At 36.0% G+C, this 19,159-nt stretch overlaps 1 protein-coding gene across 1 annotated transcript in view; it reads left to right on the top strand.

Moving 5' to 3' along the window:
- The window catches only part of CPA3 (carboxypeptidase A3), a 32,121-nt gene extending 15,200 nt beyond the window's left edge, over positions 1–16,921 (top strand). The window contains exons 7-11 of the mRNA XM_008008784.3: positions 1,134–1,244; positions 2,117–2,207; positions 3,178–3,380; positions 5,670–5,754; positions 16,343–16,921. Of these exons, the coding sequence (XP_008006975.3) occupies positions 1,134–1,244; positions 2,117–2,207; positions 3,178–3,380; positions 5,670–5,754; positions 16,343–16,530 (678 nt within the window). The 3' untranslated portion in view covers positions 16,531–16,921. The remainder of the gene's footprint in view (positions 1–1,133; positions 1,245–2,116; positions 2,208–3,177; positions 3,381–5,669; positions 5,755–16,342) is intronic.
- Positions 16,922–19,159: the final 2,238 nt, after the last annotated feature.

Here is a 19,159-nt window from a genome sequence, read left to right as displayed (position 1 = left end):
CTCGGCTCACTGCAACCTCCAATTGCTGGGTTCAAGTGAGTCTACTGCCTCAGCCTCCAAAGTGGCTGGAACTACAGGCATGCGCCACCAGGCCCAGCTAATTTTTGCATTTTTAGTAGAGACAGGGTTTTGCCATGTTGGCCAGGCTGTTCTCAAACTCCTGATCTCAAGTAATCCGCCCCCGTCGGCCTCCCAAAGTGCTGGGATAACAGGCATGAGCCACCACACCGGGTCTATAATTCATTTTTTTAAAAGGTTCATCTAGTTTATATATTCAATTTCCTTTCACTCTATTGCCAATGTATTTTGACTCCTAATCATATTTTAATTTTCTCTTTCTGTCAGCTTTTGCATATTGCACTGGTGAAATATGTATAACAATGGTTTTCTGGGCATAGATACTTTTTCTAGAAAAGAATCCACCAGAAAGTAACCTGTAGTTATTTTTGCTCTCCCAAATGAGGGCCAAGAGCTCCCCCTACTCAACACATAAAGGAATGCACATCACAGGTCTACAAAAAATCTCTTGTCTTCAGCTCAGATACACCTGGAAGGGACTTCCCAAGAGTGATGAGAGAGATTTTAGGTAGCTACAGAAAGTGCATGTGATTAGAGAAATTTCAGTCAGATATGGAAAAAAAAACAAAAAAGTTGTTCAATCTCTGAATTCTTGGATATTTTATTAATACAAATTTTTTTATTTAATCCTGCTTATAACTATCTCACAAATTCTCTCCAATCTTTTCATATTCCTGTGCTTACAGACTCAATCTATATTTATGTAAAGGATGTGAGAGAATCAATTAAAAATAAGTAGTACTACAAATTTTCCATTTGGCTTCCAATCTTTCTATGAAACATCTCTCTCGTGCTACATTTAGAACACTACAGGTCTCGATAATTAAATGTTCCTTTAAAGACTGTTCATTTCCATTAATGTCATTAGTCTTAATAAGTTAGGTTTTTTTCCCCTGTAATCTACATGGATTGTTCATTTTTGTTCATTTTAAGGAAAATATGTTTGAAAGCATGTGATCTTGGGAAGTGATTCAAGTTATTACTATTATAACCACAGCTTTACACATAATAGCTAAACTTCATACCAATAGCTTAATTTTTTTCTCCTCCTACAGGCAACCAAAACTTATGGGAGAAACAAAATTATGACGAAACTCTTGGATCGAATGAATTTTTACATTCTTCCTGTGTTCAATGTTGATGGATATATTTGGTCATGGACAAAGGTACTGCTCTCTACTCTCTTGTATGCATTTAGATATTATTTACTGGCTTTAATACACATTGTTATGCATTCAGCTTAGGGTTTAGGTAACTAGTTAATGCTAATTCAGAAAATTATATTTTTTAAAATCTCAGTTTCAAATTAAGTAGGATTTCTTGGTTGCATAGGTATCCTTGAAATAATACAAAATTTTTGCTGCTGAAGCTAGTTATGTGGAAAAATGAAATAAAGTAATAATTATAGAGGAAATGTATGACTGCATTATACGATATGGCATATCTAGCTAAGAACAAAGTCAATTAATTGATTTTAAAACAAAAACCTTTGTATTTCATCAATTTTGAATAGAATTTGAGGTAGAATCATTGTATCAAAAAAGAAATAAAAGAGAGATACGGATACCCATTTGTCTTTTCACAGTACATTTTATTATCCTGCTTTTGCTAAATAAGAACTCTCAGACAGATACTGTCACATCAAGTTATTTTCTGCAAATAATGCTCCAACAGTAAAAATTTGACCTGCATTATATCTGAATCTATATATGGTGAAAAAGCTAATGAAGTTATAATTTAAATTATGGTTAATTTCAGAACACCATTAGTCATCTTCTAATACTGAGAACTAAACAACAGTGTTTAAAATTAACTGAATTATTTCATCAAAGCCCAAGGATATAATATTAAAAACCATGATTCTGAAAATATTACAAATTATAAGAAAACAATATTTTTCTTTTTATAATAAAGGGCCTCAAGTTAACTAGATAGATTTCAAATAAAGTTGCAGACACCTGCAGAGAGAATTTAAAATGATCAAATTGAAAAATGCAAACTGATCTTGTGTATACACTTACATCATTCAATCTGGCAGAACCGCATGTGGAGAAAAAATCGTTCCAAGAACCAAAACTCCAAATGCATTGGCACTGACCTCAACAGGAATTTTAATGCTTCATGGGACTGTGAGTAGCAGACTTGCTATCAAGGAAAATTGCTATAAGGAATATTTAGGCCCCAAACATAACAAAAACACCTACTTGTTCAGTAAAAATAGTTATGCTTAGAGTGAGTGTTCACTTTTGTATCTGTAACATGAAAGACAATCATCACTAACATTGAAGGATGTTTTGCTGTGTGGAAGGAAATGAGGAGGAACGGACTGTTTATCAAACCATCTCTTACTTACGATAATCTGAAATAAAGACCTCAGATTCCTCTGCTTCCCGATGTGAGAAATGTCAGCAGTTAAAAGCAACATAGAGAGAATTTTTCAGATATTTAGTGAAAAGAGTCATCTGGAGCAAAGAAAGTGAAAAAGTGTAATGGAAATACAATGATAAGCAGAGACCTGCTACATCAGACGATGCTTTAGTTGCTATACAACTATGACTTTATCACTGCATAGTTTCAAGGAGAAATTACCATTGCCCCAATTTATATATTTCTTCTGTGCCTAATTTTGTTGAAAACATCACCTGAGCTCTTAACTGTATTCTGCCATAATGAACGTGATAATAGAAGCAGCTATCCCAAATTGAGAGCTTTCTGCTGAAAAAGGCTGAAGAAACTTTTGCCCAGAGAAGGTAATTCACACCAGCCCCCAGCGCATTAGAGCTGGGGTTGAATTAGAACTGGAGTCTATCTGGCTCCAAGTCATGGGCTGCTTCTGATTTATTATTCCTGTGGCCTTGGGAAAGGACAAGGAAATAAACAAGGCTCAGAATATTCCAGTGGGCTAAGTCTGTTACAATCTGGCATGTGTGTGAAATGTTAATATGTAGTGACTATGATACAAGGGACATTGAAGCAGCCCTGTAAACATGAGAGGCAAAAACATTTAAACCATTCTGTGAATCTATAATACATTAGAAGAGGCAGGAGCTGTATGGATGCGGAGCAGACTATGGTCTCATCCACTTATGTCTTCTGCAGCCATTCCTAATACCAATGACCCATGTGCAGATAACTATCGGGGCTCTGCACCGGAGTCCGAGAAAGAGACGAAAGCTTTCACTGATTTCATTAGAAGCCACCTGAATGAAATCAAGGCTTACATCACCTTCCATTCCTACTCCCAGATGCTATTGTTTCCCTATGGATATACGTCAAAACTGCCACCTAATCACGAGGACTTGGTACGTAGACAAAAGTTTGCGCTTAATGCATCGACACCACCATTGACTTTCAGTCTATTCTTCATTAACTAGGGTATGTTGAAAGAATTTCACATTTTAATGTCAAAGAAAAGAACTAATGAAATTTGCCTTGAAGTTAAAATAATGATCTTTAATTTTTCATTGATAAAAGTATATAGATAATAAACTCTTTTAATGTGATTCTCAGGAGGAAAAACAAATCAGGAAGAAATTTCTATGCAAGGCACAATAGAAGCCTATTATGACACAGTTCCCTGTGGGGTTTAAGAGTTACCGTGGTTGTATGGTAAAACCATGCATGGAAAAAGTCTAATAGAACAGCAAAGACATTCACTAGTCCTGCCCCCCCAGATATCAGATTTAAGGAGATGCATTGTATTTTTATCCTCGTGATAAACTTGGAAATTATACTCTTTTACTATCCAAAGAAGACTATAAATGTTTGTGAAGCTTCCTCACTAAGAATATGTTATCTTTCCAAAACTATGATCCATTAAGCACCTTTTATTAATAAAAACTGATTTGATAATGTGAGCTTAAAAAAAAAAGTCTGCATATGGGTTCCAATGAATCACAGGAAGTAACAGAGTGAATGTGTGGATAGAGGGATAAATATTTTGAATTGCTATAGAAGAAAATAAATAAAACAGAAAAAGTTTAGTGGCCCAGATCCCATGGTGATTGGCAAATATAGCACTTCCGGTAACAGCTGTGGTGCAAATACTGCCTCATAAAATATTTTAAAATTAAAAGGTTACAATTTTCATTTTGACCTCGTTCATTGTGTTTAGCACAACAGCATTTAATGTTAATTGGAGCAGAGATCTGAATCAGTCATTAAAATCACCTCCATATACACAACAAAGAAAACATACCAGCAATATATGGCCCATAGTCATTTATTATCCAATCTATGTGATAATCTGAGTGCATGAGTTCAATTAATGCATACAAATGTACAGCACTGTGATTTCAATCCACTGTTAGGAAAATGACATTATGGGTTAAAAAAAATGCATATCCACAAAAAAAAAAACACTTTGAGTAAAATGAGAGTTCTTTGCATAGCAACTAAATTGATTGAGAAAAAGAAAAATTCTTGGTTATATACATTACACATATCATCTTTTAAAAATCTTTACTTGTAAGTGCAAATATGTTAGTAACTATATTCCATTAAAATTCATTCTGACAATCACTCTCATAGCACAAAACACTAACATGTATTAAAAGGTCATGACAAAATGCCATTCTGAAAGAGACACCCTAATTAACAACTATTTTAAAGAGTGGTCAACCGCCCTTCTTCCCTTGGTATGCTGAAGTCAGATGAGTAGAGAAGATCCTGTAGCAATATGAGCCTGTTAGGGACCAAGGAATGTAAAACATGGAAGAAACTAGAGAAATCGTCAGAAAAGACAATTATCTGAAGCCAAAAAATATTGACAGGAAAAATAATGTATATTTTATATTTTAAAAGAAAAGAATGAGGAGATAGAGAGAGAGAAAGAAAAGGAAGGGTAGAAACACAAAATGAGATATAGCATTACTGTATATAATTGACAGCATATTTAAGTCTTCATTTTTTTATTTTTATTTTTTTAGACGGAGTCTCGCTCTGTCGCCAGGCTGGAGTGCAGTGGCGCGATCTCGGCTCACTACAACCTCTGACTCCCTGGTTCAAGTGATTCTCCTGCCTCAGCCTCCCGAGTAGCTGGGACTACAGGCACATGGCACCATGCCCAGCAAATTTTTTGTATTTTTAGCAGAGACAGGGTTTCACCATGCTAACCAGGGCGGTCTCAATCTCCTGACCTTGTGATCCACCCACCTCAGTCTCCCCAAGTGCTGGAATTACAGGCATGAGCCACCGTGCCCAGCCAAGTCTTCATAATTACCACATATATTACTGAAAATAAGTTTCTCATTTAACCATTTATTTTCTTTTGATCTTCAAATGCCAAATAACTAGTAAATTTGACTTTTTTTCATCCCTAGTAATTTACATATTTACATATATATGTATGTATGGGCTTTGGTTTTGTTAAAACCAGGAACTGAATTCCGGCTTCACCAGTTGTAAGTAACCAGGAAATAGTACTGTCCACCTTATAGGGTTGTTATGAGTCTTGAAACTCAAAATCAAGGGCTAAGCACAGTGACTAACCTGTAAGACTCCATTAAAAAATTGCATACATCCATAATTACATATTATTTGGTATTTACACAGTATTCTATTATTTCACTCTAACTTTCCTTTCTTTCCAGGCCAAAGTTGCAAAGATTGGCACTGATGTTCTATCAACTCGATATGAAACCCGCTACATCTATGGCCCAATAGAATCAACAATTTGTAAGTCATTCCTCTTATTTACTGAGCCCTTTCCCTTAATTATTTTTTATAAATATTAAAGAAAATCATAGAATTTGCAATTTATGTTAGAGCATCTGAAATTGCTAATTTAAATTCTACTTTTTACAGGATATTCTGAATTATATGTGAATCTAGGTGATAGATTCTGCCCTTTTCTTGGGATAAGATTTTTCTAGAAACAAATTATACTGAACTTTTACAGGGTTACAAGGTCAACAGAAGCTATTAAGTCAAGACAGATTTACAGTTTAATTCATCTACTTTCCTGTTTCCCACCTCTACCACCAACAAGGTTGCATCCTTCCAGGAATTAATGAGAATTCATTGGAGCGAGAAAAAAAAAAAAATTAACCAGGCATGGTGACCTATGTCTGTAGTCCCAGCTTCTCTGGAGGCTGGGATGGGAAGATCATTTGGGCCTGGGAGGTTGAAACTGCAGTAAGCTGTGATTGCGCTGCTGCACTCCAGGCTGGGCAACAGAGCAAGACCTCATCTTAAAAAAACACACACACACAAAAGTAGTTGGAGCAGAGTCTACATTTTTTTTTAACCATTTAACTTTAACTGGACTCTTTCTTACTTGCCTTGTCTGCATGTAAGTATGGTCTATTCCCTAGCTCCCAATAGGAAAACAGATAGAAAATCAGTTTCAGTCCTTCTGGTCACATAAAACAAGTTATTTGTCCTTCTCACTTGCTCCTTCTCGCTATGTTCAACTGAAAGCTGTATGGTGAACTAGAAAGGAGATCACAAGACTCTAGTTCTGTCACTTTTGTTTTATATTCTCAGCACCATTTCTTACTCTTCACTATTTTTAAATTTGTGTTGTCTGTGTGTTTTTAAGTTATTGACTTGGATTTCTTGGCCTTGATTTTCTTGTCTCTTGTTCTATATACAAGGAATCAGTAATTTTTTTCTGTAAAGGGCCAGATAGTAAATAGCTTTGTGGAGGTACAGTCTCTGTTGCAGGTACTCAACCAGAGCATTGTAGCTCAAAAACGGCCATAGACAATAAGTCAGCAAATGGGCATGATTGTGTGCCAATAAAACCTCATTCACAGAAACAGGAGGCTGGCTAGGCTTTGCCAACTCCCATACTTTATACTAAATAATATCTGTAAATATTTATGGAGTCTTTACAAGTTAGGCACTGTGCTTACCCTTTGATTTTCACAATCTCAAGCCTCATGACAACCCTATGAGGTGGGGAGTACTATTTCCCAGTTATTAGTAACTGGTGAAGCTGGAACTCAATCTCAGATTTTAACAAATAAAAGCCCTGATCTTGCCCACTGCACATACTGTTTGCATGTTTGGATTTTCTATTTTCAATGAACAGCCAAAAAATCCATTTGAGTATCACCGAAGACCATTAACTCAGATCCTGGGAAGTAAGACCACTTTCTACTCTTATAGCACCTCCCACTAATCTTAGTTTGGGAATTATTTTGTAAAAATACCTTTTCTCCAAATCAAGTTCAAGCTTCAGTTCTTAGTCTCAAAATTTATACAAAATTCCCCATGAAACTTCTCAAAAGCAAGAATTATGCTTTGGATTTCCTCTTAGACCCTATAACATATAGTACAGTGCAGGGCATAGAACAATAGCAGAATTAGTTCCCATAAACTTGCTCAATGATAATGGTGTCCTGGCTTATTCAAAAGAAGTAAATGTGAGTTGAAATCACAACAGGACTGGACTTGATTAAGCCTACATCACTCTCTAGACCAAATATCCAACATTTTTTAGCATTAAGACTGCCTTTTAGCTTTTAAAACTTTCATGAACAACCCTTCCACCACCAAACATACACTCATATTTTTATTACACTTTTAGAATCTGTGCATTAAAAAATATATATGTGCATATGAATCCATGGATTCCTTGCAACAATTTTACCTGGTCACTGTTTTGAAGTCACTTCTGTAATCCAAGCTAAAAGTATAAACTTGGAACTGAAAGTCTGCATCCTCAGGAACTGCTATGGAATTTGAAAATGCTGGAATCAACATATACTGTTTCTAGGACTTACTTATTAGAGGCTTCTTTGGCAGAGCTGGAAAATGACTAAAAAATGTAGAAGTCCCATTCCTCAAGCACATTTATTAACAACCACCTATCAACCAGTCACTGTTAAAGTGCTGAAGAGAAAGTGTAGTGATACAGATGATCCCCAGCATCCACACAGATCTTGCTACAGCCTAGCCATGCTGGGGACTCATTACATGTACAGGTCGATGACAACAAGATTTCAAAATAGATGTTATGTATCCAGCTATGTGAGTGGACAAAAAGTAAGCAAAGTAAAGAACAAAAGGACAGACTAGAACATCAGTTCAAAATGGCAGCCCACTTGGTAGATACTAATAAATAGCAGGGCCAGATAGGCCACCCAGACACCATGTAAAAGCAATTCCTCTAAGCAAGAAAAACACATGATAGTCTTAGAGGCAAAGAACAAAGCATTCCAAACAGGAACAAACTTTGCAAAAGGCAATTAAAGCATCAAATAATGATCCGTGTGTGTGTGTATCTACAAAAGTATGAGAATACAGAGCTGTGCATAGCATTGCATTAAGATCTCTTAATGAACAAAAAGGTATGGTGTACCTAGCTAGCAGGCTAGCATTTTGGAGCTTTCAGGGATAGATGAGAGGACTTAGGACACAATAAACTACTCTTAAGGAAGTCACAGTCTAACTGGAAGGAGCCGATAGCCAAAACTACCATAGCTCCATGCTATCATGTCTCACTTTCAAAATGGAAAGATAGGGTCAAGAGGGATTACTATTCTGTTTAACTGTGCAGCATTATTTAAAATTTTTATTATATTATACTAAAACATTTTAAAGGCATTGAGATTTAGAAAGAATTGCCTTTGTCCTGCAGTGCTGTAGCAGCTTGATAAATGATCAAGATCTCTAGGACAGACTGCTTTAATAAAGCATCTGATAGAATGTTAATCAAACATTCATGAGAAACAGAGAGTAGCAAAGTAGTTGACTTGGTAAGAATAAAAAATAAAAACGTGATTAAAGTTTAGTCATTCCAATAACCTGATGTCACTTAACTTGTCCCCAGATTTAGGAGCAGCATCTAGCATTTGTCAGTGATTTCCTCTCTTTGACTTGATGAAGACAGAAAAAAAGGCACTGGGGGAGGATTTTTTAAACCCAACTTATGGAGGATCTCTGAACTTCAGAAAAAAAATATGTTTGCTATTTGAACATGACAGGCAAACATATCAGATAAGTTAAAATCATAAATTTTGAAACCAGGGAGAAACACAGGCAATGATCTATTACATGGTTCTCAAGCCTGACTTCCCATTAGAATCATCAGGAAGCTGGCCAGGCGTGGTGGCTCACTTTTGTAATCCCAGCACTTTGGGAGGCTGAGGTGGGTGGACCACAAGGTCAGAAGTTTGAGACCAGTCTGGCCAACATGGTGAAACCCCGTCTCTACTAAAAATACAAAAATTAGCTGGGCGTGGTGGTGGGAACCTGTAATCCCAGCTACTCAGGAGGCTGAGGCAGGAGAATCACTTGAAACCGGAAGGCGGAGGTTGCAGTGAGCCAAGATCGCACTATTGCACTCCAGCCTGGGTGAAAGAGCAAAATCCATCTCAATAAATAAATAAATAAATAAATAAATAAATAAATCATCAGGGAGCTTTTAAAATGTGTGAATGATTATACCCCCAACCCCAGAGATTCTGATTTCATCAGTCTGAGGTGGAGCTCAGGCACTCAATTTTTTTTTTTTTTTAAAGTACCTTAAGTGATTCTAAGATGAAACTAGGGTTGAGAATCACTGATCTAAGCAAAACCTCTCATTTATAGACTGAAATTCAGATACAGAAATGTTTCATCACTTTAGAGCAGAACAAAAACAAAAATCAGCATTCAAGACCAGAGTTAAAATGATATACCTACCACTTTGCCCCAAAGCAGCAATATTAAGATGGCACAAAAATATAAATAGTAATGTTTAATGTGAAATGATTATATTTGCATATAAACACCATATCCAATCCCTCATCGTCTTAGAAATAACTAAACATAGTACTTCGTGAGCAAGAATAGTTATTTGAGTTGATAAGAACCAAGAAGATTGCATTAGTAATAAAATTCATCTGTGAGTCACATCATGAATTAAAAAGTTAATTTCAAAGTACATTTCTTGTAGCTTCCTTCATGCACCAAAACTGCTAGATCTGCCACTGGTTCTCAACCCAGTGCTCTTTTTTCCTATTCTACATATTCTACTCCTTCAGAATTTACATTCTGAAAAAGACAAAGTTAAGATTTGTAGTTCATAACACCAGATCTCTACTTACTAAGAGACATTCAAACTGATACTACAGAGAAAATATTTCCATTTATGCCCATGTATCTCTGGCTTCAGCTCTTGCTTCAAATATAATTTTCACTTAATATTAATATAACAGTACAGGTTATTATATTGAATACATTTAAATAATACTTTTTAAAATGATACAATTTTTTAGAAAACACTGTATCAAGTAAGCAATAAATGCAGCACACATTAAATCACCAGTATCACTTTATATGGATCCCTTTGGGCTGAAATCAGATTTCTAGTTTGGTACAGTTTCACTTAGATTTGTTCTGATTGAATTTGTTGCAACTAATATTGTGTCTTGAAATAAGTAGGAGATATTTTCTTAATGTTGAACATACTCAGAATATGCTGTCAACAAAAACGAAATTATTTTATAGAACTGAGTAAAGACTTGTTATTGGCTAGAATACAGAGTGGCACATAGGTGGCACAGTACAATGATTAACAGCATGAACTCTGAAGACACAGCCTGGGCTTGAATCCTGATTCAACTGTCTACTAGCTATGTGTTTTTCAGCAAGTTCCTTACTCTGAGCCTAAGTTTCTTCTTCCGTAAAATGGTAATTGTTACTTACATTTGGGATAGGAATTAATTAAATGAGTTAACATGCATAAAGCACACAGAAGGGTACTTGGTATTTAGCTATTGTTATTATATTTTATAAATGCATACACATGTTTTAGTGGGTACACATGGAGATAAAGAACAGGCTAAGTATCAGGTTAAACCAATTAAGTTCTGGCCAGGCACAGTGATACACACCTGTAGTCCCAGCTACCCAGGAGGCTGAGGTGGAAGGATCACTTGAGCCTGTGATGTCGAGGCTACAGTGAGCCATGATCATGCCACCACACTCCAGCCAAGGTAACAGAGCAAGACCCTGTCACATACACACACACACACACAAATTCTCTATTTTTTTCTCAAAGTAAAAACTTGCAATGTTGTATTTATTTTGTGCCTTAATATAGTTTTTGTTTGCCAATTTAAGATCTAGAAAATATGAAATGTATTCTACTTCATAGTATCACATAATTATGAAAAATCAAATTCCATATATTCTCAATGACCACTATTAATCTTAATGACAAACTTCACATAAAGTAAATCTCTCAAAATAGAATAGTCATGCCCTTTAACCCTTGGAAATCACAGAAGTTTACTCGGCTGCAAATAGAGAGCTACTTCAACTAGAAACCGGTCAAGTTTATTAAAATTGTCTAGCATATCCTAAATTACAAGACAAAATTCCTATTTACTTTACCTCCTTTGCTACCAAGCTCGCATCTTAGCATGATTTCTTTCTCATGAACTTAAATCCAACTAGCTAAAAGTGGCATCTTTTTGATCACTGAACCCAGTATCTGTATTTCAGCTCACATGCTCCATAAATTATATGCAATATTTGACCCTCTTAATAACTCTTCTTCTTGCCATTCCTTTAGCTTCCTTGACTTTGAACTATACTAGTTCTCTTCTTCCTCCTCCTCCTTTTTTTACTACTCTCTCGCTGACTGCCTCTAAAACCAGATATTTTCCAAAAAATAGAGTATAATATATGGATACTTCCTCAGGTTCTCTCCTCAGGTCCCTCCTATTACTTTTGACTCTCCTCATCAGGAAATGACCTCTATCCCCACAGGCTGGAATCCCTTATCTGTTACCTGGGGCCTCAGGCAATCACCTTTTAGCCACTAAGTGAACCAACCAGACCAAAATAGCAGTGCAAAGCCTTTGAAAACTATATTGTCAGCTGAGCACGGTGGCTCATGCCTGTAATCTCAGCACTTTGGGAGCCCAAGGAGGGAGGATCACCTGAGAACAGGAGTCCGAGACTAGCCTGGCCAACATGGTGAAACCCCGTCTCTACTAAAAATACAAAACTTAGTTAGGTGTGGTGGTACATGTCTGTAGTCCCAGCTACTCAGGATGCTGAGGCAGGAGAATTGCTTGAACCTGGAAGGCAGAGGATGCAGTGAGCTGAGATTGTACCACTCTACTTCAGCCTGGGCAACGAAGTGAGACTCCATCTCAAAAAAAAAAAAAAAAAAAAAGGGCAAAACTGTCTAGGTGTGGTGGCATATGCCTGCAAACCCAGCACTTTGGGAGGCCAAGGTGGGCAGATTCCCTGAGGTCAGGAGTTCAAGACCAGCCTGACCAATATGGTGAAACCCTGTCTCTACTAAAAATACAAAAGTTAGCTGGGTGTGGTGGTAGGCGCCTGTAGTCCCGGCTACTTGGGAGGCTGAGACAGGAGAAGCACTTGGACCTGGGAGGCAGAGGTTGCAGTGAGTCAAGATTGTGCCATTGCATTCCAGCCTGGGTGACAGAGCGAGACTCCATCTCCAAAGAAAAAAATATATATACTATATTGTCATCAGTATCACAAGACACAAAAGTAGGCCAAGGGCCTGTTTACTAAACCTAAACAGGGTGACTACCTGCTAAATTGAAGATTTAAGTTACAATTTATTATTTAATGTAATAGCTAAAATGTCCAGAATATAATCAAAAATCACTTATAATACTAAAAACAAGAAAAATTACAGCTTGAATATAAAAAGACAATCCATAGATGCCAACACTGAGATGATTGGAATTTCAAACATTGGAAAAGAATTTCAAAGTTGCCATCATTAAAAAAAAATGCCTCAACAAACAATTATAGATGGCCTTGAAACAAATGAAGAAATAGAAAATATCATCAAAGAAATATAAGATATAAAAAGGAACTGAATGGAAACCATAGAACTAGAAAATACAATAACCTGAACAACGAAAAAACTGGAAGGGCTTAATAGAACAAATACGACAGAAGGAAGAATCAGTGAACTTAAAGACAGAACAATAGAATTCACTCACTCTGAAGACAGAAAATAAACAAAAAAATAAACAAACAAAGCCTCAGGAACAAATGGCATAATAAAATATCCAACATTCATGTCATCAGTCCAAGGAAAATATAGATAAAGGGAACAGGGGCTGGAAAAAAATGTTTGAAGAAATAAAAGCTGAAATATCCTACATTTGACAAAGACATAAACTAACATAGTCAAGTGGCTGAGTGAAACCCAAACAGGAATAACCCAGAGAAACTCACATCGAAGTACATCATAATTAAACTTCTGAAAACTAGACAAAGAAAAAAACCGTAAAAGAAATCAGGCCGGGCGTAGTGGCTTATGCCTGTAATCCCAGCACTTCGGGAGGCTGAAGCAGGTGGATCACAACCTCAGGAGATCAAGACCATCCTGGCTAACACGGTGAAACCCCATCTCTACTAAAAATACAAAAAATTAGCCAGGCGTGGTGGTGGGTGCCTGTAGTCCCAGCTACTCAGGAGGCTGAGGCAGGAGAATGGCATGCACCCGGGAGGCCAAGCTTGCAGTGAGCCGAATCGCGCCACTGCACTGCAGCCTGGGCGACAGAGGGAGACTCCATCTCACAAAAAAAAAAAAGGAATCAGAGAGAAATGATCTAGAGTTAAAAACAATTCCAGTGACAGCAGATTTTTCATGTGAAACCATGAAAGTCAAAAGGAAGTGACATTTTATCAAATGCTGAATGAAAAAATCTATCAACCCTAAATGCAATAAATTCAATATCCAGCAAAATATTCAGAAATGAAGGAGGGAATAAAGACATTCTCATACAAAGGAAAATCAGGAGATATGTCTCCCACACACCCACTCTTAATGGCTAAAAGAACCCTCTGAACAAGAAGGAAATAATCACAGCAAAAGGCTTGGAACTGCAGAGAGGAAGGAAGAAAAATAGATTCAGTATAAATAAATTAAATAATAGACTATCTTTCTTCATATGATGATTGAATCAAAAATTGTAAGTTTATTTGATGTGATGTTCAATGTATGTAGAGAAGTACTCAAGACAATTGTACTTTAAAAGTGGGAAGAGAAAAAGGATCTAAAAGGAAGTAAAGTTTCTATACCTCGCTTGACATAGTAAAATGTCAATACCATTAGACTGTGATAAGTTATATATGTATATTATAATATCTGGAGCAACCACTAAGAAAACTAAGCAAGTGACATACTTTAAGACATTATAAATCAATCAAATGGAATCCTAAAAATGTCATGTAACCAAGAGGAAGGTGGAAAGCAAGAAAAGAAAGATAAAGGGATAAAAACAGAAAGAACAAAAAAAGAAATAAAATAATAGCACGTTTAAGTCATATCAATAATTTACCTACATGCACTAATTAAAGACACATGGGCAGAATGAACTTTTTAAATTGTAATTCAACAATATGCTGTCTATAAGAAACTCATTTCCAGTATAACAACATAGATAAGTTGAAATGAGAATGATAGAAAAGATATACTATGCCATTAGGAAGAATAGCTATATTAAGTATCAAATAAAGGGAATTTCAGAGCAAAGAAATTTGCTAGTGACAGAGACATTAACAATGATAAAAGGATCCATCCCACCAAGAAAATAATGATCCTAAATGTGTGCACACCAATTTCACCTATGATGTCTATGCCGATAATTTAAACATTTATTTTTCCAAGCTCTTTCTTGAATGTCTTTTTGATGTTAAACGTATCACTTTGTCTTCCTTTGCCTTTTCTTTTTCCCATCCCAGCGCTGAGTTCCCATTTCTTTTAACAGTATGTTTTTCCCAGCTACCCAGATTGAAACATCAATCATTTTTATCAAATCCCAATGTTTCTTACATGGAATCCCTCAGTTCTATTTCCAATGTGGTGACTCTACCCTAGTTCAGGCCTTCATTTCACAATACCTCATAACTGGTTTCCATTCTTTTCAATCCAGATTAACAATCCTAAAGTACTGAAAGGCCTCCGAAAGAAAATCTAAACACCTAGTCCCGATTCACAAGGTTTTCCAAGTTTTACTCACAAACTCTCACTGCTGCCTTTGCTCTGATCCAGCTGGATCTCATTAGTTTCTAACAATGCCTCCATGCTTTTCTATCCTTGTAGTTCACCAGCCAGAATTCCTTTCTTCCATCTCCAGCTGAAAACACACTAACCTTTCTTCAAGGTTCTCCTCCAATACTACCTCCTCCATCATGAAGGCAGTATTTGAGCTGGCACTGGGCATGAAAGGCCATACTCCTCATCAAGAATAATCTCTTTTTTCTTTTAAATCTTGATAAAATATTGTACCTTTTCTTTGGTACTTAGCATATTCTGATCTGCCTCTATTGACTTATACCTTGACTTCTGCCTCCTAAATTGTAAGTTACTGAAGACACCAGTGGCATCTTCTGCATTTTTGTACCCTGCAACAATTACTCTCCCCGGTGCCAAGAAATGTGTCTTGTAAATATTAAAGGTTTAATAAATATTTGGTGACCAATTGAAGAGCCAATACTATCTCTTTTCATCAAAATATCCCTTCTCTCTTTCTTCATCACAGTTTTGAATTCTTTCAAATTTTCAAACCTTTCAGACTGTTATTATTAAACTCAATACTTGTCCTAGAACATAAACACCTTCCCATACAAAAAAAACCTTTTGTATCACATAAAGCAAAATATGAGCACATAAATGCAATTATTATATGTATATGTACTTGTATATGTATATGTATACAGCCTCTAGATATGTGTTATATGCATATAACCTTTAGAAGTGTGTTTTTATTTCCAAACGTTTTATCAAAAAATGGAACCTTGAGTTAAATTTCATAAAAGTTTACATGGAAATTTTGAATTAGGAAATTAAATATGTCTTTAAAATAACTAAATTACATTTTCTTAGTCTTTTGACTATGAAATAGTTTACCCCAGCAACATGAAAAACAAGAGACCTAAGCTATTAGAAGAAATGCAATTCTATGTATCTTGTGTGTATAGTTTTTTTCTGGTGGTTTTCAATGACCAGTGACTCCTTAGCTGGTTTCCTCAGCTGCTAGCACTTGCTCTGAACACATCTGCATCAATGTGTGCCTAGGAAATAAACTCGAGTTAGTACTGACCCAACCAAAATGTAATTTTTTAAATGCAGTACACACTTGGTGGATTCCAAAGTCATGATTATGCTTTACTATGCACTCTGTACTATTCAGATCACTACTCTCATTCATGACTGCAATTAACTGTATACATAATTATTTTTTATTGCTAATTACACACCACTGATTTCCACTGTAAAAAAACATTAGCATTTGTCTCTAATTAAATATTTACTGCTTGTGTTTTACAGACCCGACATCAGGTTCTTCTTTAGACTGGGCTTATGACCTGGGCATCAAACACACATTTGCCTTTGAGCTCCGAGACAAAGGCAAATTTGGTTTTCTCCTTCCCGAATCCCGGATAAAGCCAACCTGCAGAGAGACCATGCTAGCTGTCAAATTTATTTCCAAGTATATCCTCAAGCATATTCCCTAAAGAATTGCCCTCCGTTTGGAATAAGCCAATTAATCCTTTTTTGTGACTTTCATCAGAAAGTCAATCTTCAATTATCCCCAAATGCAGCTTCTATATCACCTGAATCCTTCTCTCGCTCATTTAAGTCCCACGTTATCGCTGTTTGCTTTTACTTACTTTCAGTAGCACCATAACGAAGCAGCTTTAAGTGAAACCTTTTAACTACCTTTCTTTGCTCCAAGTGAAGTTTGGACCCAGCAAAAAGCATTACTTTGAGTATTTTGAAAGGTGATATACAGTGGGGCACAGAAAATAAATGAAAACCTTCAGTTTCTCACAGATTTTCACCATGTGGCTTCATCAATTTATGTGCTAATACAATAAAAAATAAAATGCATTTAATGCTTTAAAATTCATCTTTTTATGATAAACTATATTCTCTGTATTTCTCTATAGCATTAATAATCAACATTAATGCCAATCATTCAGTCCGTTAATAAGAAATAATATCTTCAATTTTCAAAAACATAATTTGCCTTTTTTTTTCTGATAGAAGTAGACATTGTTTATATCTTCAAAAAAGCAAAAGGATGTCCTAGCAGGAAATAAAATGGTTCATGTAAAGATGAATCTCAGTCCTTTAAACAACCGATCCAGTTCTCATCAGCATAATGTACATTAAATTCGAAATAGTTTAATTTAACCTGCCATAATCAGAAGAAACCACCTGCTAAAACATCTCTTTGCCAGTACAGACACAAACAAGACAATCTGGTCAGCTGTGACCCCTGCCCTCCTGATGGATAGAAGGGAAACCTGGAAATGTACTATAAGTTGAGGAGAGAAAGTCATGTTGACCCAAGGCAATCAGAGTAACTTGCTGCATTTGTACCATTTATACTCCTATTATTTAAGATGGTATTATTGGATAGCTTCTCCCCAACACCAATACCTCAATGTGTGATCAAGTGGCAACAGTGGCAGTGTTTACATTCCCAAAATCCAGACACAGATGCCCACCACTGGACTGACTATAATTTGAGGGACTTGACTTGAGAGTTCCTTGACTTCCAGTAAACTTACTTCTCAGAACACCCTAGACAGTTTTCAATGATTGGGAAAGGTCCTGAGAAGTTAAGTCAATAAACAATCTGGGACATGCCTCATGAATCCTTTAGGGAACCATAAAAGAAAGGATGCCATCAAAGCTACAAGATGATGGTGTGCTGTGATAATTATGAGGTAGATAAAAGTTTCCCATGCAAAATTGTCCAGGAAAAACAAATGTAAACTAACAAAATTGCTTTACAAGGGGAGGAGGGGAAGGTGACAGAGTCAAGAAAGTAAAAGACAAAAATGTGGCTATGAGATTATATTGTCTCTTTAAAAATATGGTATCTATATCTAAATATTTAGCATTCCAAACTAGCTTCAGAACGTGGGAATGTAAATTTGTTTCATTATACATGCCATATGGGAATTATATACTCATTCACACTTACTTACTCAAATGAGAAACGATTGAAATATATTCTAACCCTAAAATTCATATAAATACCTCTAATTCCATTGAGCCTTTAGGTGGAGGGGATAAAAGAGATAATCCCAATTGCAGAATATTGTCACGTGTCCAACCATTATTCAGTTTATAGAGACACAAACGTTGTACACACTATTTGAATTATTATGCAGCTTAATATTTTTTTCTCAATCAGAAAAAGAAAAATTAGCCTGAGTGGCTAAAAATAAAAAATCCTAACAAGATCTCATCCTAAGTAAATAGTTTCTGAATGGCATCTGAGGGCATTTACTTCTTTGACTGCATATGAATTGTGAAAATAAATATGTGAATACAAATATCTACATTAAAGTTAAAACACTAAATTTTTACCTTATTTATGAGAAAGTTTGAGTGGTAAGTGCTGTGATTCTTCCCTTTTAATTTTTCATCCATTAGTAAAAGTACTTTGTACCCAGGTTACAAGTTGTGCTATCACATCACAATATTCTTGACAGAGGCCAGGCACAGTGGCTCATACCTGTAATCCCAACACATTGGGAGGCCAAGATGGGAGGATCACTTGAGCCCAGGAGTTCAAGACGAGTCTGGGTGATAAAGTGAGAACCTATCTCTACAAAAAAAAATAAAAATAAAAAATTAGCCAGCTGTGATGGCACATACCTGTGGTCCCAGCTACTTGGGAAGCTGAGGCAAAAGGATTGCTTGAGCCCAGGAGGTCGAGGCTGCAGCGAGCCAAAATCATGCCACTGCACTCCAACCTGGATGACAGAGCAAAACTCTGACTCAAATACACACATGCACAGATACACACACACATACATATTGTATATATACATATATACACAAAATATATACGTGTATATACATATATACAAAATATATATGTAAAAATATATATATCATTCATTTTCCTATTTTCTTACTATAAAACTCAAGAGGCATTGTTTCATATTTTGAAAATGTATTCTTTTATAGCACTATCTAATTGTTGAGGTGCACATCTGAGATGTACATCTGTTATGAAAAAATGAAACATCTTATTTTTACTCAAGCAAATAAATGTTTCCAGTAAGCCTTATGACTCCAAACTGATCTTTAAATGTCATATCAGAGGTCTCTTCCCCACAT

This window comes from Chlorocebus sabaeus, chromosome 15, assembly GCF_047675955.1.
Source record: "Chlorocebus sabaeus isolate Y175 chromosome 15, mChlSab1.0.hap1, whole genome shotgun sequence".
In the NCBI taxonomy this organism is placed as follows: Eukaryota; Metazoa; Chordata; class Mammalia; order Primates; family Cercopithecidae; genus Chlorocebus; species Chlorocebus sabaeus.
The sequence above is the reverse complement of the archived record's forward strand: the minus strand, read 5'-3'. Positions and strand labels throughout refer to the sequence as shown.